Source organism: Populus alba, chromosome 1 (assembly GCF_005239225.2).
Source record: "Populus alba chromosome 1, ASM523922v2, whole genome shotgun sequence".
Taxonomy (NCBI): Eukaryota; Viridiplantae; Streptophyta; class Magnoliopsida; order Malpighiales; family Salicaceae; genus Populus; species Populus alba.
In genome coordinates this window covers 49,458,154-49,480,111 of record NC_133284.1, presented here as the reverse complement: position 1 = coordinate 49,480,111, position 21,958 = coordinate 49,458,154, and the positions used below count along the sequence as shown (strand labels likewise).

Sequence of the window (21,958 nt, the reverse complement as noted above, 5' to 3'; positions counted from 1 at the left end):
CTTTTTTTACCATGTGTATTCCAATGGAAAAAATCCATTTGAAAAGCCAATTCTATTAGAGTGGAATAAATAAGTGTTGTTTTTTTTTAATGATTTTGATCTTTTTTTTTTACGTGGCTAGATTTAATTGGTTTATTCTTTTGTGGACCCTACTTTGTTAGTTTTAGCTCTTTTAAGAGATATGTAGGAATAACATTTATGGGGAAAAAAAAAGCATTTTAGCATTTCATTTGATTTTTCTCTTTGGAGTATGAAATACAAATAAAAAAAACTAAAATATTACTTTTTTTATTATTTTTAACTATCCATTTAGCAACTCAATTAGAGAGCTCTAACAGCCATAATGGTCGGTAGGATGTGAATTTATTAATGTTGTGGTGACTTGTCCTTGAAATCCTATCATTAGTTGTAAATCACATAATGTAATGATCAATATTATATGATGATAGACAAATTTGGGTTGGCTAAGGCAACGATTCTATTGGTCAATGTATTTTCAATGTAGTAAAATTAAATGTTTCATTATAAATGACAATATTGATACTTTAAATGAATAAATGATTTTAATATCGTTAAAAAAGATGTTTTTACCTTGTTATTTGTTCAAAAATAGTATACCCAAGCTTTAGCGAACACCAAGAAGTCTCCATTTTTAACACAAAGAAAATACTAGAGTTAGGAATTGCTTGCATGAAATCTAGCTAAGTTATAATATTTGTGGATAGAATTTGGAAACTTACTAATCAAATGATGCTTGTTAATATGTAATTATTTTTATTATTATAGGTGGTACAAGCTTCATTCCCTTAGCATAGCTTCATATATCAAATATTATACTATTATCCTCTTCTGTCATGCTACTTTTCAAACTTTCTACAAGACTGGCCCTACGTGACCTTACTTTTTGCCTTCCTTGTCCCTTTGCTTTCTTTCTCCTCCTTCTCTCCTCACTTGAGTGTGAGACACAGATGGTACTCATAGACAGTTACTTTTAATTGCTTGAGTTTGATCCTTTGTTGTGTTCATTCCATTAATTCTACTTCTTTGCAAGTTTTTTCCCTTGATGATCTGTTTTTTTTTTTAAAAAAAGAAGAAAACTAAAAAAAACTTTGACCGTTCTTAGCTTAGGTTAATTACATGTGTTGTTGGAAGCGAGCTGGTATCATCCATGGAGGCGTCTAAGTGATTATGCTGAATCTTTCATTCGTTTCTTTCTTTGCTAGGTGATTACTTTTACACATAATTTTTCTTTATTTCTTTGTCACTGTCTCTATATTACTACGCATATTATCTTAATTATGTCATCAAAATGCTTAGACCTTGCCTTGTTCCTTTTGAAGCTGGATTCCATACAGAGCTAAAGGCCTTCTCCACTTCATTGAGCAATCTTTGCTTTTCGCACATATTTTCTCAATTTAAGGTAATGAGATTCCTATTCCCATTCTCTCTGCGCCTCTTTTACTTGCAATGACTCACTCTCACGTTCAGTATCCTTATTTCTCTGATTTTCGCACATAATTAGCTGCTTGTTACTTTTTTATTGTTGTGTTTTAATTATATGATTATACGATGGTAGGAGTTCTTAGTCTGCGTGAACACCAGAACACCACATGAACAGCAGAAAAAAGGCTTCCCACTTCCTCGAACTTCTTTGTTTTTTTTTTTTCTAACACTAACCTACTATCTTTGTTTCTTTCCTTTCTTTTTCTTTCTTTTTCTTGAGGATTTAGAGGGTTGTGCTGCTCATTTCGTTTTCATTTTCTTGGAAAACATACAGAAAATTCTTGGATCTGTTGATTGTTTTCTAGCTAATAGTCTTTTTCTCTCATTCACTCGGTTTCTTTGGATGCTGACTAGTTGTTTTTGGTCAAGTAATAATCTCTTCTTTTGTTCTACTGAAATTCTTGACGTTTTGGTCGGGAATAAGTTTAGCTCCTTTTGCTTGTCTAGAAAATTAAGGAAAAGTAACAGAGATAATTTAGAACCTTTTAAGATTTTTACACTATGGTTTAGTCCTTACTTTCCTGGAGTTATGGGGTTCGGTTAATGGAGAAAGGGTTCTTTCTTTCTTTCTTTTTCTCAAGAGATGTCTCTTCTGTTTGGACTGCACTATGTTACGAGCGTTGTTGTTTTTTTCCCCCTAAAAAGACGTTAAATAACTTAAAATTAAAACTAAAACTTAAAATTTAGGAAAAAATACAATTGTAGTCCACAGCAAATCTGTGTTTGAATGAACAATAATTTCATCAAGATTTTAATTTTTTTTGTTATTATATTATTAAAGTGTCCAAAGATCTTCCAAATAAAAGAGAGACAAACAAATTCCAATCAAAGAGATAAAAAAAAAGAGTGTTTTTATCAAAGGCACAAAAAAATCCCAATCAAATAGATAAACGAGCATCACATAACAAACGAGCTATTTCATTGAGCAATCAGTACCAGTGCTTTTCGCACATATTTTCCCAAATTGAGGTAATGAAATTCCTATTCCCATTCTCTCTGCGCCTGTTTTACTTGTAGGGACTCACTCTCACATTTGGTATCCTTATTATTTTTTGATTTTTTACTTATTTTGGATGTTATGCATCTTTCCTTTGCAATTTTTTTTAATTGAAATAGAGTTTTTGGTGTATTTAAAATATTGTAAACTTACTAAAAAGACAAACTTCATTATTATTATTTTTTAAAAAATAAACTGGTAAATTTAAAACTTCATATCTGCATTTCTTTTCACTCATTAAAAAATTTATATTCTTTAATTAGTGTGTTTTAAGCTTCTGCCTACATCAAAATTTTTTTGCTTGATCAGGCACAAACCCAAAAACATGATGTTTTTTCAAGCTCTAGATGAAAACATAGACAAAATAGAAACAAAATACCATGGCCCATTACGAAACATGTTAATAGAAAAGGTTGAAATAAAAAAAAAAAGCTTTTCTTTACTCTCCTCCGACCTTCCGATCTTTCAATATTGTCTCCTTCCGTTTCTGCCTCCCTCAACCTCTCCGTCTATTTTTTTTTTTAAAGCCTTTTAACCTCTCTCTTTCTCTCTCTCTCTCTCCCCCCTACTTTCTATCCTTTCCTAATGGTAGATAAAGTTGAACACGTGGCGACCATCTATTAGTTTTTATTTTGTTTTTTTAATATTGTTATAGGTCAATCATATTACCTGAACGTGTGATAAGAGATGGTCATCATAGACTCACTCTCACGTTCTGTGTATCCTTATTTCTCTGATTTTCAGGTCGGTGGAAAATGACTTTCGAAAGTGTGGTTGACATTATATCTAAGATAGCAGAACCCATGGTGAAACCAGTAGGAAGGCAGCTCCGTTACATGTTCTGTTTCAACCATTTTGTTGAAGAATTCAATGAACGAAAGCAGAACCTGGATTCGGCAAAAGAACGTCTGCAAGATGATGTCAAAGCTGCTGAAAGGAATGCTGAAGAAATTTACAAAGATGTCAAAAAGTGGCTGGAAGATGCAAACAACGAAATTGAAGGTGCGAAGTCCTTGGAAAATGAAATAGGAAAAAATGGCAAATGCTTTACTTGGTGTCCAAACTGCATGCGACAATTCAAGTTAAGCAAGGCACTGGCCAAGAAGTCGGAGACTTTCAGAAAACTTTTAGAAAAAAAGATTACAGAAGTGGCCGACAAAGCTCCTCCTCAGCCCATAGAATTTCTTCCATCAAAGGATTTCACGCCCTCAGAAGCTTCAAAAGAAGCTTTGGAACAGATTATGAAAGCTCTCAAAGATGACAACGTCAATATGATCGGACTGTACGGCATGGGAGGGGTGGGTAAAACCACCCTGGCGAAAGAAGTAGGCAGGAGAGCCAAAGAGTTGCAGCCGCCGCTTGATGAAGTTTTGATGGCTACGGTGTCGCAGAATCCAAATGTCATAGACATCCAGGATCGAATGGCAGAGAAGTTAGGTCTGGAATTTAAAGAAAAGAGTAAAGAAGGGAGAGCAGATCGATTATGGAAGAGACTGCAGGGAAAGAAGATGCTAATAATCCTGGATGATGTTTGGAAACATATTGAGTTGAAAGAAATAGGGATCCCATTTGGTGATGATCACAGGGGTTGTAAAATTCTTCTAACAACACGTCGTCGAGACATATGTTCTTATATGGTGTGCCAGAAAAATGTGCGTTTAGGTCTCTTTTCTGAAAAAGAAGCATGGGATTTATTCAGAATCAATGCAGGTTTAGATGATGGGGACTCTACCTTGAACACAGTGGCAAGGAAGGTTGCGAGTGAGTGCCACGGCTTGCCTATAGCACTTGTGACAGTGGGAAAGGCTCTAAGAGATAAATCTGAAGTTGAGTGGAAAAGGGTGTCTAAACAGCTCAAAAACTCTCAATTTCCGGAAATAGAACAAATTGAAGAAAAAAATGCATATGCATGTCTTAAGTTGAGCTACGATTATTTGAAGTCCAAGGAAACCAAGTTATGTTTCTTGCTATGCTGTTTATTTCCAGAAGATTACAACATTCCAATCGAGGACTTGACGAGATATGCAGTTGGCTATGGGTTACATCAAGATGGGGAGCCCATTGAAGATGCAAGGGAACAAGTTCATGTGGCAATCAAAGACCTCAAAGCTTGTTGTTTGTTGTTGGGCACTGAAACTGAAGAACATGTGACAATGCATGACTTGGTTCGTGATGTAGCTATTCAGATAGCATCATCAGAAGAATATGGATTCATGGTAAAGGCTGTCAATGGGTTGAAGGAGTGGCCATTTCATGATAAAAGCTTTGAAGGTTGTACAACAATTTCGTTAATGGGCAATAAACTAGCAGGACTTCCTGAAGGATTGGTATGTCCAAAGCTCAAAGTTCTATTATTAGAATTGGGTTATGGTTTGAATGTTCCTCAGATGTTTTTTGAAGGGATGAGAGAAATTGAAGTTTTGTCTCTGAAGGGAGGGTGTTTGTCATTGCAATCACTTGAACTCTTAACGAAACTTCAATCGTTGGTGTTGATCAGTTGTGGATGCAAGGACCTCATTTGGTTGGGAAAGCTGCAGAGACTTAAGATACTTGTTTTTCAGTGGTGCTCATCCATTGAAGAATTACCTGATGAAATAGGAGATCTCAAGGAGTTAAGGTTGTTGGATGTGACAGGTTGTGAAAGGCTAAGAAGGATCCCTGTGAATTTGATTGGAAGGTTGAAGAAGTTAGAAGAGCTGTTGATCGGGCGATACAGCTTTAGGGATGGGATGTTGTTGGTGGATGTGACAGCACAGGAGGAATGAATGCAAGCCTAACAGAACTAAATTCGTTGTCTCAGTTAGCCGTATTATCATTGAGGATACCGAAGGTTGAATGCATTCCCAGAGATTTTGTTTTTCCAGTTAGCTTGCGCAAATATCATATAATGTTAGGGAATAATGCTTATAAATTTTATAGAATGTTGAGGGATCGATACCCATCCTCCTTAAGTTTGGTTGGTACATCCTTAAATGCGAAGACATTTGAGCAATTGTTTTTACATAAATTAGAATCTGTAGAAGTGATGGATTGTGGGGATGTTTTCACTCTGTTTCCAGCAAGATTGCGGCAAGGTTTAAAAAATCTAAAGGAGGTGAGTGTTGACAGCTGTGAATCATTGGAAGAGGTATTTGAATTGGGTGAGTGCGGCGAAGGAAGCAGTGAGGAGAAGGAGCTGCTGTCATCTTTAACGGAGTTACAGCTGTCAAAGTTACCCGAGCTCAAATGCATATGGAAGGGGCCCACCGGACATGTCAGCCTCCAAAGTCTTGTTGTTCTGAAATTGGATTTTCTTGACAAACTGACATTTATCTTCACACCGTCCCTCGCTCAGAGTCTGCCAAAGCTAGAAAGCTTTCACATAAGATATTGCGGTGAATTGAAGCATATTATCAGAGAAGAGGATGGTGAAAGGGAAATAATTACAGAGTCTCTTTGCTTCCCACAATTAAAAGAAATCTTCATAGAAGGCTGTGATAAACTGGAATATGTCTCTTTGTCTCATAATAGAAATGGCATCATCAAGTTCCCTCAACTAAGAAAATTGTCTCTTCAGCTCAGATCAAATTACAGCTTTTTAAGTCCAATGAATTTTGATGCTCAATTGCCTTTGCAAAAATTAACCATTGAAGGCCACGAAGAAGTGGGTAATTGGTTGGCACAGCTACAAGTACGTAATTTATATTTCTCTACTAATTTAAATTGTCAATTGCGATAATTTATTCTTTCTTCCTCCACTTATTTTTATTTTTTATAATTTTTTTTATCTAAACATATATAAGAACATAAGTTGTGTGAATTAAAATATCCTTAAAATTAATCATTAAAGGCCACAAAGAAGTGGGTAACTGAATATAAGAACAAGTATGTAATTTATATTTCTCCACTAATTTAAATTGTCAATTGATAAATGCTAGGAAATCCAAGTTTTATTTATTTTTTTTAATTATATAACAAACATAGCTTATTTTTTTTTATGATTTTTTTTTATCTAAACATATGTAAATATAAGAAACTTAACCACCTCATTGTTGTTAATCTTGTTTTTTCTATTTTTTTTCTCCTATTTATACATCATATAAATTGTTTTCATGAGAGTGAAAAAGTATAATATTGTTCTCTGATAAGATGGTCCATGCGCAGCAAAACGGCTTCTTACAAATATTAGAATCTGTACATTTGGACGATTGTGGGGATATCCGCGCTCCGTTTCCAGCAAAATTGCTGCAAGCTCTGAAAAATCTAAAGAGTGTGGAAATTAAGGACTGCAAATCATTGGAAGAGGTATTTGAATTGGGTGAGGCTGGTGAAGGAAGCAGTGAGGAGAAGGAGTTGCCGCTGCTGTCATCTTTAACAAAGTTACAGCTGTCAAAAGTTACCCCAGCTCAAATGCATATGGAAGGGGCCCACCAGACATGTCAGTCCTCCAAAAGTCTTGCTCATCTGAAATTGGGTTCTCTCAACAAACTGACATTTATCTTCACAATGTCCCTCGCTAAGAGTCTGCCAAAGCTAGAAAGACTTGAGATAAGAGATTGCAGTGAATTGAAGCATATTATCACAGAAGAGGATGTTGAAAGGCAAAAAATTCAAGAGTCTCCTGGCTTCCCAAAATTAAAAGAAATCTTCATACAAGAGTGTGGTAAACTGGAATATGTCTTCACTGTCTCTGTGTCTCTGAGCCTTCCGAACCTGGAAGAGATGACGATTGATGGTGCTGACAATTTAAAGCAAATATTTTACAGTGGAGAAGGAGATGCACTCCCCACAGATGGCATCATCAAGTTCCCTCGGCTAAGTGAATTGTCTCTTTCAAATTGCAGCTTTTTTGGTCCAAAGAATTTTGCTGCCCAATTGCCTTCTTTGCAATATCTAACAATCGATGGCCACAAAGAATTGGAAAATTTGTCTGCACAGCTCCAAGTACGTCCTTTATATTTCTCATATAAATTTTTTTTTTCCTTTTTAATTTAAATTGTCAACATTCAATACATGTTGATTTTCTTCCAAATTTCTGAAACTGAAGTAATTGGTAAGTGGAGATAAATCCTTTAGCCATCCACTAAATTTAAAAGGAGTTGTCTAACTTTGTCATTCCTTGTCTCTTGATGCAGGGCTTAAGAAGTAAGAATTTAATTATTGTAATGAAATGATATCCAGATTTTTCAATCTTAATTTATGCTTTCCCAGTTTGAGTGAAATTGAGGCTCCTCCCCCAATTAATGGAAGTATTTGAAGAGGAAGATAAACCTTTATCTGCTAATATTGAGTTGTTTGTTTCAGTCCCCGCAGCTTATGATTTCATATTTCCAGCCTTTCCATGTCTACTTCTATCCTTTTATTGATAAGTTTTTTTTGCTGAAGTTTTATATGGACAATTCGTTCATCTACTTACCAAAATTATATAGTTCAAAAGTGCACAAAATTTCTTTTGATGCAGGGGTTGACAAATTTGAAAGCATTAAGCTTGACGTCTCTGCCTGACATGAGGTGTATTTGGAAGGGTCTCGTGCTGAGCAAATTGACTACTTTGGAGGTAATTTATCTTGATAAAAATTAGACATGGAACTAATTATGGAAGGGTTCATTTATATAGAACATATTAAAAAAATTATCTAAACATAAATATTTTTTATTTTTAAAAATAAAGTTTATTTATATAGAACATAAAATAAAATTTATAGATGAATTATAATAATCTTTAAAAAATTAAATATATATCAAATAATTAAAAATAATCTCTATTTTAAAAAAGACTAAAAAAATAAAAAAATAATTTTAAAAATACATAGAAAAATTTTAATTAAAACAAATTAAAAAAAAAATTAAAGGTAAACTGGCCTAATAGATTAATCTAAACTGGCCTACATTTTAGTCCCCAATAAAAAAGAAATAATAAAAAAAACACAAAAAAAAAATAAACACTAAATCCATGATATTTTGTGATGGGATACATGGTGCAATTTACACATTGAATCCTCTACTTCTTTAAATGTTTGTTAATTAATTAGTTTTATAATCTATGTAAAACTTTAAATTAATTTCAAATATAATAAAAAAATATGTTATTATTTTGAATGCATTTTAAAATGTCATGATTTTTTTAATTTATAAACAAAAATATATTGTTTACACAAAAAATGTTATATATGATGAGAGTAGGATTTCAAGTCAATTTCTAACATGAAAAAAAAAACAATTATGTTATAGATATGTTCTTATTTATCATTAATTTTATTAATTGAGAAGTGAATAGTTTATACTTTATAAAATATACTAATAAATATATGAAGTAATAAATGCAAAAGAGTTATTAATAGTAATTTAATATTAAAACAAAAAACTTATCTCGGTAAAAATAAATAATTTCACATGCAAATGGTTTACATTGACAATCCCTTTTATTTTAAAATTTTTCATTCATTTAATCTTAGTGGCCAAATGTTACTAATAAAAAAATAATTTTTGGTTTTTATAAAAATCTTCATACTAATACAACTTATTCATATAAAATATAGGAATGTTTTTGATACAACTAAAACTAATCTTTTCAAAGTATATAATAATAAAAAACAAAAATGTAAAAGATCATTATTTAAATAAAAACATTTAATGGAATAGGGTAAAAGTTAAAAAAGTAAAACAAAAAAAGGCTTAAGTTGACAATGGACATCTTTTTGGTGAAACTTTTTATTTTTACACTTTATATATGAACATCTATTTTCATCTGCACTAATATTATTCAGTTTATAAATTATAAAAATTAATGAAACTTTCCACTCCTTGAAGATAATTTTGTCTATATATCCCTTTTGATTAATCCTGATACATTCAAGAACAATCATACCATTACTTAATTACGAAACCCTTCCATGTAATATATAAGAACAACTATGCACATAATTAAAAAAAAATGATTTTTATATAAAAGTACATCAAATAACTTCACAAAAAAATTATTAATATATAAGAGCATAAATTTTGTGTTGAAAATTTTGTAGTCAATTAAAATATCTTTAAAAATTTATTAACTTTATAACTAAAATAAAAATCTTAGTTAGTATTTTTATTTTTATTTTTGACATGAAACTAATTATTAGGAGTTGTATTAACCTTTTATTCACAAAAATATAATTATTATTCAACTTATCTCTAATTAAGAAAAAAATTAAAACAATAATATGTAATCTCTAAAAAGTATTTAATCCTGTTTTTTCTATTTTTTTCTCCTATTTATACATCATATAAATTGTTTTTTGAGAGTGAAAAAATATAATATTGTTCTCTGATAAGATGGCCTTCCATGGGCAGCAAAACGGCTTCTTACAAAGATTAGAATCTGTACAAGTGAGGATTGTGGGGATGTTCGCGGCTCAGCAAAATTGCTGCAAGCTCAATGAAAATCTAAAGGAGTGTGTTGACAGGACTGCAAATCATTGGAAGAGGTATTTGAATTGGGTGAGGCTGATGAAGGAAGCAGTGAGGAGAAGGAGCTGCCGCTGCTGTCATCTTTAACAGAGTTACAGCTGTCAAAGTTACCCGAGCTCAAATGCATATGGAAGGGGGCCACCGGACATGTCAGCCTCCGATGTCTTGCTCGTCTGTATTTGGATTCTCTCGACAAACTGGCATTTATCTTCACACCGTCCCTCGCTCAAAGTCTGCCAATGCTAGAAAGCCTTCGCATAAGTGATTGCGGTGAATTGAAGCATATTATCAGAGAAGAGGATGGTGAACGGGAAATAATTCCAGAGTCTCCTGGGCAGGATGATCAAGCTTCACCTGTCAACGTTGAGAAGGAGGTGGTGCTTCCTAATCTAAAGGAGTTGTCGCTAGAACAATTATCAAGTATTGTCTGTTTTAGTTTCGGATGGTGTGATTATTTCTTATTCCCTTGTTTGGAGAAGTTGAAGGTCCATCAATGTCCAAAGCTGACCACAAAATTTGCTACTACACGATATGGTTCAATGAGTGCTCAATCAGAGGTGCTGCTGATTTGACTTGATTTCTTGCCTCTCTTTTAGTGTGTTTGTTTCTTGTTTGGCTCAATAATAAGATTTACAAGTTAAAATGAGCATGCCATGCTTAAATTGGTTTACAGGTATCTGAAGTAGCTGAAGATTCAAGCATTAATAGAGAGTGGACCAGAGATAACGGGTGGAAAGAAGATGGAGACTCGTGTCTTTGAGCTGTGAATATATTTGGACTTGATGCTGTACTATTTGTTCAAAAGTTTGATATCATGTTTTCCTAGCAGAACAATCCCATGTTGAATGCTTTCAAGGTTGGTGCTGCGAATATGTTTTAGATTGGTGGGAAATAATTCCAACTGTTCCATTGGCAATGGGATACAAATTGGCTTCACATTGCTGAAGAAGTTAGAAGAATTGTTGACAGCACAGGAGTAATGTAATGTTGTGTATTTAGTCATTACTGTGCGAACCTCAAAAAAATAATGTTGCTTGCCCATCATCGTAAGGGTGTATGTTTGCTTGCCCATTTGTGTTTCTTTTGGTTTAATGTGTGGACTTTCATGCGTTGTCCTTGATGCTGAACTCTTTGTTTGATGTTATGTTTCTAATGCATAATGCATTATTAAAAATGTTGTATGAGCATGTGAATATATTTGGGCATTCAAATCTCAAGATGACTGAGACTTGATGTTGAACTCTTTGTTCAAGAGTTTGATACTGATATCATGTTTTCCTAGCATAACAATCTTATGTTGAATTGTTTTTTCGAGCAGATACCTTGCTGGCTTTCGCTAATTTTCTCTTTTCTTTGTAATTTTTGGATGAATTTCTCTATTCTTTCTCAACCTCAAGAATTAAAATACAAGTAAAATAAAGTTTTGTATCAAAAAGTTTCATTACCAAAAAGAAGATTTATCAAAATGACAATGCATGGAGGCGTTGACACAATTTGTTTTTTTAAGGCCTTCTATTTTTTTTTTTTTTCATGTTTCAATTTTGATTTTTTGAGTTTTAGTTTTTTCTCAAACAATATAATTGATTTTTTTTTTGTAAAGTCGAGCACCAAATCAATGGTGCGGCTTTTTATTTAGTTCTAGATGCTTATATAAAATTACCAACTTCAAATTCCAATTAACACAGCATTAAAAGATTTTTTTTTTAAAAAAAAAAGGTAGATGATAAAAAGCAAAAAACAAAAGGCAAGGTTGACACCATATTTTTTAAAAAAAAAATTAGTTTTTTATTTGTTTCAATTTTGATCTTTTCATTTTCAATTTCTTACAAACAATATATATATATATTGTGAAATTGAGCATTGTTCTAATATCAAGATGTTTTATTGAGAGCAAGATACTATATCAAGTAGGTCCAGTTAACAATGCAATTTATGCCATGATAGGCCAGTCAGTGTTGACCGTGCTGCTAATCCAGTTGCTGATGTTCCAATGATCAGAAGGAATGAGATTCCCCTTACGAGAGAAAGCAATAATCAGGTACACACCCGTAAGCCTGGGCCTAGAGGTAGAAATGGTTGGCTCAAAAGGTAAGCAGGTGCTTTCAGTGGTACCCCAAACTCCTACAATATCAAGAGGCAATGTAGTTCCTGTTGAACTTCAGCCAGTCAATCTATCAAATGGTGCACTGAGTGCCAGTGCCTCAAACCAAACTGCCCATCTGGTGCCTTCAAAAGGCAAGCAGGTTCTAGATGCTGCTCATTCATCAAATGGATTAACACCAACAAATGAGATCATACAATTTCAATCTCAAAATAACCACCAGGTGATAACAAGTCCCTTTAATCAAAATCCAGCAGGGGGACTACATGAATCAGAAGCCAGCCCGATGAAAACAACTCATATGCCTTTTGAGAAACTGTTAACTGAAGTCATCAGTAGGGTTCATGCTCCATCACAATCAACAGAGACTAATAGCAGCTTAGCTGTTAACTTGCCTGTGGAAGATTCTGGTATTGTCGAAAAAAAGGATGGCAGGGACACAGAACAGGCCCTGTCTGTTAAACCGCTGCAAGTTTTACAGCCTATTGTTGACAGCCATCCTGCAGTTGTTCAATTATCTGTCATGTACCAAGATCAATGACTTGTTATTGATATTGAACCTTAAGAAGGTTTTGCTGGAAAACATGTCATTCTGATGGTTCAGACTGAGGAGCCAGCTGCAGGTTCCAGATTGGACTAGATAATTTGAAAAGCCCAGAAACCGAGGTTGGAAGTGAATGGAGTAGTATTTCTAAGATCAGGGCACGGGCAGATGGTGTGCCTGCTGCTTCTGGACTATCTGACATGTTTCCGGAGAATAAATTGTACAAGTCTATAGATAGTTAGAGTCATAAACTAGGTATAGACGCCACAGAAGATCCATCTTTGCTTGAAAGTGGGAGGCTTAGTGTCTCATCGAAGACTTCAATCTTATTTTTTCTTTACAGTTATAAAAGAAACCTAGGTGCTTTTTAGCATTTGGAACTGTAATTTATTCACAGTTTGAATTGAAGGATAGCTTTTTAATAGACATTTATAAAGCCTCAGCTTTTATCATTATATAATCCATGCCTGCTTTTAGCTGTGCTAGTGCCAGGTAGACTTTGCTAAAAGTGATCTTGCAGGGTAAAAGGGAAGATACGGGTGAGCAAAGATTTAGCAAGGAGAATTTTAAATAGACGAGGAAAATTAAGGCCTGTCCCTGTGGTGTCTTAATTCACTCGTTTTAGTGAGGTGGCGCAGTGTTGGTATTTCAGGAACTGCATGATCTGTAAGTATTCATCTGGAGTAAAATGCATTGTAAGCTGTTCACATTAGGTAATTTGGGTACCAAGAGTAATATTCCAGGTTGAGGTTCTCACTGGATAGAAATTTTATGTTATTCAAAAGAGCTACTAATAATATTTATTCCATGACAAGAGGAGAGAGGAACAAAAGGGAAGATATGACATTGTGATTTCCATGAAAATAAATCTCCAGTGATATAAAATCTCTCACTTCTCACTCAAATGATGGTAAACTTTGCTTCTACGGATTGTAAACAAGGATGCCTACACCTTAGGGCCGATGGAAAAGGTGACGCTCAACATTTTCCAGCAACAAAAACAAATCAGCAATAATCTCCACTGCATGAACCCTAAAACTGTTGCTAAATTGAGCCAAAAATGAAATGAATTATCCTGCTGACTTTTTGTATCAAAACCTTGTAGCTGTTGCCTCTGTCTCAATATTGTACACTATACACCTTCGGGCCTGTATTATCACCTTTAAAGATGCAATTCTTCCTTCTACCGGGGGGGAAACTTCTCATAATTCTTCGCCAAAACAGGAAACCACCCCATCATCATGTCTTACAGCATGGATCATCAAATAAAAAATCACTCTCAAATCAGGTTTTACAAGAAATCATTGAAATGAGTTAAACCCTGAAAATGAGGGATGAAACTAATTGCCTATTGCTCGATGTTTTTCAGTAGAACTATGGATCAAAATTTTGTTGTTTACAAAAACGAATCTTGATTTCACTATGGAATATACTCATGGAAACTTGGTGTTGAAAAGAGTATTGGATCCTGGAACTGGAATGGGGCGAATTGCAGGGATAGGTGGCTGAAGAAAAGGAATATGGCTTGGCATTACAAATGGTTGTTGTCCACCAGCTACAAAAGGTGGAGCCACACAGAGCTGCAAGGTTTGGCCAGCTGCACTTCCTGCAATATCCAAAAAAAAAAATTTCAAAGACTCGATAAACAGGCACAGAAAAACATAGAGATGCTGAGACTTAGCACTGCCACTATAACTACATTATGCTCAAGAAATATTTTTCTTCATTTTCTTTTCTGTGTGTTTTGCAAGTGGGTGGGGTGTGCGAATATGTTGGAGCTCTAAAACAAGCACCAGTAAGAACATAATCACCTTCCCTATATTTGATTTGTACTGTTAAATTTAAGTTTTCTCATTAAATCGAAACTCAAAGTAATCAGTTTCTCAAATGGTTGTGCACATATTGATTATCATTGCACATAATGATTATCAAACCCTTGCGGACATTGACAGAGGTTCGAATTTTCAACATTAATTTTCATAGTTTTAAAACCCGGACCGGCCCGGCGGGTCGACCCGGGACCCGGCCGACTCGGGCCTGGGACCGGGCCTGGTGGAGGCAAAAACCCGCTTGGGAATTGGCCCGGTGAAACCCGGGTGAGACCCGGTCAATTTTTTTTTATATTGACAGTCATTAAACGGCGTCGTTAAGACTAGAACAGAAGAAGAACGAAGCAATATTGGGGACAATTGCAATTTGTAAACCTAATTAACTCAACTCTTTAAAACCCAGCTGAAAAGGAGAGAAGCTGAGGATGTCTGGACTATTGATCGCTGTTGTTTCTCTGCTATCAATAGTCAAGACTCAAGAAGATCAATAGTCAAGAGACTCAAGAAGGAGAGAAGCTGAGGATGTTTGGACTTTTGTGTTCTTGATGCGTAATAACAAGAAGAGCGGCCTCCATCATCAGAGATTACACACAGAGAAAAGAAAGGAAGCGAAAGGGGCTGGAGGAGGTTTATTTCAATTTCAAGAACATTATTACGTGAGGAGTAAAGAAGGTGATATATATATATATAAAAGGGGGTCATTCTTCCTTCTTCCTTCTTCCTTCTTCCTTCTTCCCAGCTTCTTGATGATAAGTTAATATATTGTCAGATCTTGCAGCAACTGGGATAATGGCGCGTAGAAATTCTATAATAATAGCTGGTTGAGAAAACTGTCTCACAGGGCAGGAAGGATAGCCAGTGGCTATTGCAAATTCGGAACCACCAATTATTCTTGTTTACTAGGCATAAGAACACAAAAGCTGTTTTTTTTTGGGTTGACCCGGGTTAATCCGGGACCCGATCACTTGACCGGGTCGGGTTTTAAAACTATGTTAATTTTTGAAACAGTTATCCTGACTTGCTAGCCTAGCAGTTACGTTGTCCCTTCATGTAGTCAGTAACATAAAAAATCTAAGCTTGCTTGGAACGTGCAGCCTCATTGATGGCAGCAAGTGCAATGGCAAACCTTTGAAACCAGAATCTCTTGCAATATAGCACATGAAAAATTCCAACCAATAAAAGGAATACCTTTCTCATACCTTGGTGTTTAGGATATTGGACTTGGTGAGGAGTTGACATAGGACGTGCAGATACAGATGATATGGCTGCTGCGCTTGGAACCAAATCCTTTCATGGTACAAATGCAATGAAACAATCAGAGAAATATAGCATGCATTTAATCTACTTGGATAAGAACTCCAGGGAAGTGAAGAAATTAAAAGCTTGAGATGACTTGAAATGCAAGAGGATCGGCTCCAACAACAAAAAAAATGACAGAAGTGTTGAAAAAGAGAAAGAAGTTATGCACGAAAAACAAAAAAATAAGCCTGCCACTAGACCTTCATGATATACATGCAAGATTCCATAGCTGCAGGCTTTGGTCAGTAAGATACGAATAATTGCAATTTCCTTCACATAATATAGCATATTTACAATCTTAGCTAATTTGCTATCTAGCTTCAGATCAGTGACACACACAACAAGCATTCTTCTATTATAACTTGGCTAATATAAAAGCATCCATGTTAAGAGTAGCATGGTGTTACACTGGTTGAGGAAGCCAACTATATAGATAATTAGAAAAGTAAATCACAGTAGGATGTTAAGAATTAGTATGAAGCTTAGACGTACTGCTCAAGGCTGATTCTAGAAACTATTTCGAGATCAGATAATGACTTAAAACCGTCCTCCCCATAATGTAGATTAAATTGCTTCCTAGCACGGTAATAGTTAAATACAAGCTACAACACCCAGAAACTACATGTTAGTTGTATCTGTAACTATCAAACATCAGAGTGCTTTAATTATTTCATGTTGCAGATCCGGTATCTTACATGAGAAACTGGCTGAATATACATGAGCTGCCCCAGTTGTCCAACCATAACCTTGAGAAACAGAGAGCCAGATTAGCGACCAGATTAGAAAATAAAGTTGCAAATCTCCAAATCCAACAATAAAACAACAGAGCACCAGAAATAAACTGCCCAAAGGATATCACATGAATCTTCCTTCTACTTACAGATTGAGAATTTGGAGGCACAAATGCTGGTGCTGCCTGAACAGCATGATACTGACCAGAATATCTAAGTGGCTGCGGCTGTGCTCTGCTTCCCATGTGTCTAACAACCTATAGCCAAAATGAAACCCTTTGAGAACTAATAGAGGGTTCCTCTCTTGACAATTAGTCATTTAGTTTAGCTTGGGTAGTTCAACCAAAAAAAATATTCCAAGAGCTGACCATAAAGTTCCTGATTTTTTCTAGTGACTTGAATAGATATGAGTTACTAAATAAGCAAGAAACTAGAAGTTAGCTAACACATACAGGTTGCAAAAATTGAGAACCACTGCCACCATTTACAGCTGTCAAGTTGCTATAGGGGGAGTACTTAGCAGGGACAGATGAACGAGGTGCAAAAGGGATCCCAACTTCTGGCTGGACAGCAGCAACAGGTACCGCTGGAGCGTTGCTTGGTATGTAAGCCATGCTTGCAGCTGTTGGCACTGCTGGAGCAGTAGCTGATATAGGATTGGAAAAAGATGGAGAAAAAATTTTTGCTCCTGGATTGAGCTTGAATGCCTGAAAGAAAATTAATGTCAAAAACATCACCATGATTATAAAACTGAACTTGCAAATATTCCAAAATTCCTAGGAAACTACAATGTAATCTAAACCCAATGATTTCTACCAATGCTTGTGGTATAGATTATAAACTATACCCGATATGAATTGCAGTAACTATTCAACAAAATATTTCAGTTTACTCCTAAAAATTGCTGGTTCAATAAATTATATGATTTACTGACGAGACAGCCAGTGACCTGATGACTGCCATATAAATTTGACAGTCAAAGGAGGTGAGATGACACAGAGGTAGGTACCAAAAGGTAAAAACATGGTTCTTGCCTTGGAGCTTCTATTAGATTCTGAGATTCGTGGAGAGACTGCATCAGTAGAATTTGCTAATGAACTACAGAGTGATTCTGAAGGAACATCAACCGTTGGATTGGAATAAGTTGAAACACTTGCACAAACAGCAATAGGAGAAGTGGTTCCCACAGAAGCAGGCCTTCCACAGTATTGATTGTCTGGCTTCATAAGCTCGCCAGCAGAATTACAAGATACACCATTAGGCAATAGCTTCACTGTTACTCGCCCTTCTGCAACGGGTTTTGCTTCACTGAGGTGAGGCCCTGCTGCATGTTAGCAAAATAAGCAATTAAAACAAGAATCAAAACCAACAAAAGCATTTAAAAAAATACAAGACAAAATCAGGGATTAGTGGTAAAGCTTAGCAATTTACAGACAAACTATGGCCTAGATGCATCTCAACATAGGGCCTTGTAATAATTAAAAAAAAAATCAGAAAATGGCATGCAACCACTAAATTCGCATGAATGTTATGTACAATATGATACAATTGATACAAAAGCCCAAAGTCTATCAATAATGATTGTTATTATGAAGCCAGGAAACGAAGTCTTATATACATAATGAGTATTTTATTACAAACATATCCACTGGTAGTATCAGAACTATTCACTACTAAATGAATGCATGCCTCCTCTTCTACTTTCTTTTCGTGAAAGAAATTCACAATATTAAGGCAGACCTGTCTACTAAGTTCTGAACAAATTAAACCCAGAGATGGAAATTTAACTTACTGATTGCATTTGGGCTATGAACTTCATCAGCCTGCACAAATCAATTGCACAAGTAAAAATTTACACCAAACACTCAATAGACAAATAGTTTCCACTTCTACAAACATAGGGCATTAAGCAAAGAAATAAACTATGCCTGTCAAGACATACACTCTTTTCCCTTTGAAACTCAAACTTATGTTTATAGAGATCCTGCTCCCCCTGTGACCAGTCTTCTCCAGTCTGTCTGTCAGAAAAAAAATAATTGACAGGAATCTGAAAGTTAGAAGGAATTTCATATAAGAAAATAATTTAAACTTAGTAAATATCACTTGAAACTTGGAAAAGGCTGGTAATTTAATTTATACCTTCCATTAACTGAGTCACCAGAAGAAGCTTCTCTCTTTGTACACAAAACAGAAATTAAAAAAGTTAAAAAGAAAAGAAGTGAAAAGTGTACCTATATCTCTTTCTCACACACAAGCATCTTAAATAATGTATCCCTACTACATATATTAATTACCACTGACTCATTTATCCAGTAATTGAAGGGATTCCCTTCAAGCCATGTGCCAATCCATCATATCATCCAAACCATCAATTAGATGCATCCTAGGTAGCATTAAAAAAAAAAAAGCACAGCCATCTTAAACTAAAAACCTGCTGTCAGAATTATAAACAGCCGACTATGCTGCTGCTGATACAGGTCTCTCGTGACAGAAATGCTAATAATCAAACACAAGTTAAAATCATTTACAGATATCTTTTGATGAGTATCAAGACAAGCTTACAAAACTCTTTCCCTATTAGACAAAAAAAAATAGAAGCCTCACCTTTGAGATATTTACACCATCTCTTTTCCCATGTTCAAATTCCATGACATTTACTATGTCATTTGGTGGCATTTTTCTCCCTTCATGATCCTTCCCTGCTCTTGTCAGCATAAGACCTTGAGAAGAACCATTCTTGTTTTTGGCTGAACCCCTACTTCATAGGTACAATTAGTGAAGAGTTTTATACATATAACCAAAGAAAAGGAATATTGCTTGGATGATGAAATATTTCCTCGACCAATTTTCTGTACTCATACAGTAGGAAAAAAGTAGGTTGTTATCTCTTAATTACTCAACAATAGTATATATGTGTCTGAAAACATGCAAAAGGCGCTAAAGTGGTGCTCATTATGTACAAACCATGAAAATAAATAAAAATGTCGCCCTAGAGAAACCATCAAAATATAACTAAAAGTCAACTTGGAAATGAATGCAGCATGGAAAAGAAAAGCAAACCAATAGATATGACTTTAAATTGTTACAACTTATAATTAAATTTCAACAGTTAACACCAATCCTTCCAACCCAAATCCAAAACAAGAAAATACCTGTTTTGATTAGATTTCTTTCTATCCACAGTGAACATGTTAGATTTCTTTGCCTCACTCACTGCAATCTCAGAAGATGAAGCATTGGTTACAGCAGCTTCTGCATTGTCACCAGATATATTTGCAGCGACACCATCAACTGGAAATAGAACTCCCTACATACAATGAAGCACGCATATTAGGCGGACTCTCCAATGTTGAATCCTTATAACTAACAGAGATCTAGAAAAGAAAGAGTTGCATACCTTAGCAACAACTTGAACAATATCAACTGAAAGAATTACAAGTGTCTCTATCACACTCCCATTACCTACATTTGCACTGGATTTTCCCTTTTTAGTCAATCTTGCTTCCTTCAAAACAATACCTACGCAAAGTCCATAACTTGACTTCATAAATGAATTTCCAATCTTTATGGACTCGTATTGCCAAGAGTACCAAATTCAGTCTATGTTAAACAAATGAAACAGCGAAACCCTCCATTACTTAACTAAATAGAGTACAAAACAGAAACAGAAACAAAATATATGCTAAGATAATAGGCAAAAACCAAGATCAGAATCTAATCTAATCCCTTCCATAACAAAAGGTACCATAACTATTTCTCAATAAAACCAAAACCCGGATAGGAATGCTTACAAAAATCAGAACCCAGATACCATTTTCAACAAAAATCATAACTTTCAAGTAATTCAAAAACCAATGCTAAATAGAAGCAATCGTTTCTTCTGAAAGAAAGAAAACACTCACCGTTTTCCTTGTCAAAAGAAGCAGTGTGAAAAGTCCCAAAGTAGACAGAACCATCTCTAATATGCACATCAACAGGGAGTCCAATTATACACATAGTAGCAAACAATAAAGCCTCGTTTAAGCATGCCTCTGTTTCAGCTTCTGCTCTGTTTTTGTAACCCATCTCTGTTTGTACCGAAAAAAAACAATGATGAAACTTTTGTGTATGTAAGTTTTTCTTACAAAGAGTTTGTGCTAGATGGAGGGAGAGATCTAAAGGAAAAAATGGAAGGAAACTGGAAAATAGAGAGATGCTTTTTTCCTTGTGTGTTCTTTGTACGTGATCGTGTCTTTGTTGTTTTGTTTGATGAGTTTTCGTTGGCTTTTTTTTTTTAATGTCGTATATATGTATGTAATAAGTGTGTGTTTAGTATTATAATATATTATTAAAAAATATTTTTTATTTAAAAAATTTTAAAATAAATTTTTATTTTTAATATTAATATATCAAAATTATATATAAAAAAAAGATCTTATGATTCTAAAGTGTAATTATTAATACTTCTTTAAAAAAATTTTATTTATCTCTCCCTTCATAGTTATCTCTTTTATTAAATAAATATTTATAACTACAAACTTTGAGTAGTAAAAATACTTAGAAATACATTTAATAAAAGCTAATAATTAAAATTTAAAATATAATTAAAGTTTATTAAATTATTATATTAAATTCTTTACACACACATAACCAAAAGAATTTTATAAAGAGTAAATTGAATAATACAAGGGAGATATATAATGGGGAGAGAGAATCGTGGACAGTGATTAAGAGAGAATTAAAATGAAAATATAATAAAAGAAGATAAACAATGATATATTAGGGAATGCCGGCTAATAGTTCAAAAAGGACTCTTTAATTAGATTTTAGAATAAGGTTTATATATATAGACACACATAATTAAAAATATTTTTTAAAATAAAACAATTTGTGAATTTTACAAAGATAATGGTAATCATTAGGGATGAGAAAAAAAAAACTAAAAAATCGATTAAACCAGATGATTTAAACTGGTTTCAATTCGATTTTGGATTTTTTAAAAAAATACAAACTGAATCGAAAATTATTAGAGCATCTCCAATGAAAATGCTATAATGAAGAGCCAAATGGAGAAAATAGTTTTTTTGAATAGTATAAATATAGCTTTTTTTATTATGTGCATTTCAATGGTAAAAAGTTATTTAAAAAAGCCAATTATATTTTAATATATTTCATGTTAAATTAATTTTAATTTAAGAACCATTCCAATGGTTCTTTTTTTAAGATAACCCAGTAATATTCTAGTTGAAATCGTTTGCCAACGCAAGAAGTATACATTTGTCGAGCATCATTAATCTGGTAAAAAAATAAATTAATTAAATAATGTTAAAATATGTGTTAAACAATTTAACATAGAAATGAATATTACCATTACCTTTGATTCTTCGGTCATTCCACTTTACTGACGATTTTTAATTTGAGTAACAAATTTACCGACTTCTCTATTTATTTCTTGTCATCTACTTGAGATGCTTATTTGTGAACGGCTATTCAAGTTTCCTCCATTCTCTACAAAGTAAGCATGTACGCGAACCCAGAACTGCTTTG

At 34.2% G+C, this 21,958-nt stretch overlaps 2 protein-coding genes across 4 annotated transcripts; one reads left to right on the top strand and one right to left on the bottom strand.

The window, feature by feature from the left end:
- The first annotated feature begins 907 nt into the window (after window positions 1-907).
- LOC118027879 (disease resistance protein At4g27190-like) lies at window positions 908-11,102 on the top strand. Its single transcript, XM_035031379.2, is given in 7 exon segments — window positions 908-1,223; window positions 1,341-1,420; window positions 3,245-5,218; window positions 5,221-6,170; window positions 6,644-6,802; window positions 9,985-10,485; window positions 10,602-11,102. Coding segments are annotated over 5 exon segments (3,660 nt in total). The 5' UTR covers window positions 908-1,223; window positions 1,341-1,420; window positions 3,245-3,255; the 3' UTR covers window positions 10,689-11,102.
- Window positions 11,103-13,831: 2,729 nt separating this feature from the next.
- On the bottom strand, window positions 13,832-20,697 carry LOC118027735 (uncharacterized). 3 transcript variants are annotated; one of them, XM_035031180.2, is made up of 13 exons: window positions 20,335-20,697; window positions 19,830-19,951; window positions 19,585-19,739; window positions 19,037-19,187; window positions 18,572-18,606; window positions 18,375-18,450; window positions 18,225-18,255; window positions 17,467-17,756; window positions 16,885-17,139; window positions 16,582-16,689; window positions 16,397-16,447; window positions 15,602-15,689; window positions 13,832-14,179 (listed from the first exon to the last, which is right to left on the bottom strand). In XM_035031180.2, the coding sequence occupies exons 1-13, from the start codon at window positions 20,495-20,497 to the stop codon at window positions 14,007-14,009; spliced, it is 1,698 nt and encodes a 565-aa protein (XP_034887071.1). In that variant the 5' UTR covers window positions 20,498-20,697; the 3' UTR covers window positions 13,832-14,006. The 3 variants fall into 3 exon arrangements, with proteins under 3 accessions (XP_034887071.1, XP_034887080.1, XP_073268657.1); XM_035031189.2 differs by having other exon boundaries at window positions 17,467-17,753; XM_073412556.1 differs by lacking the exons at window positions 18,375-18,450; window positions 18,572-18,606.
- Window positions 20,698-21,958: the final 1,261 nt, after the last annotated feature.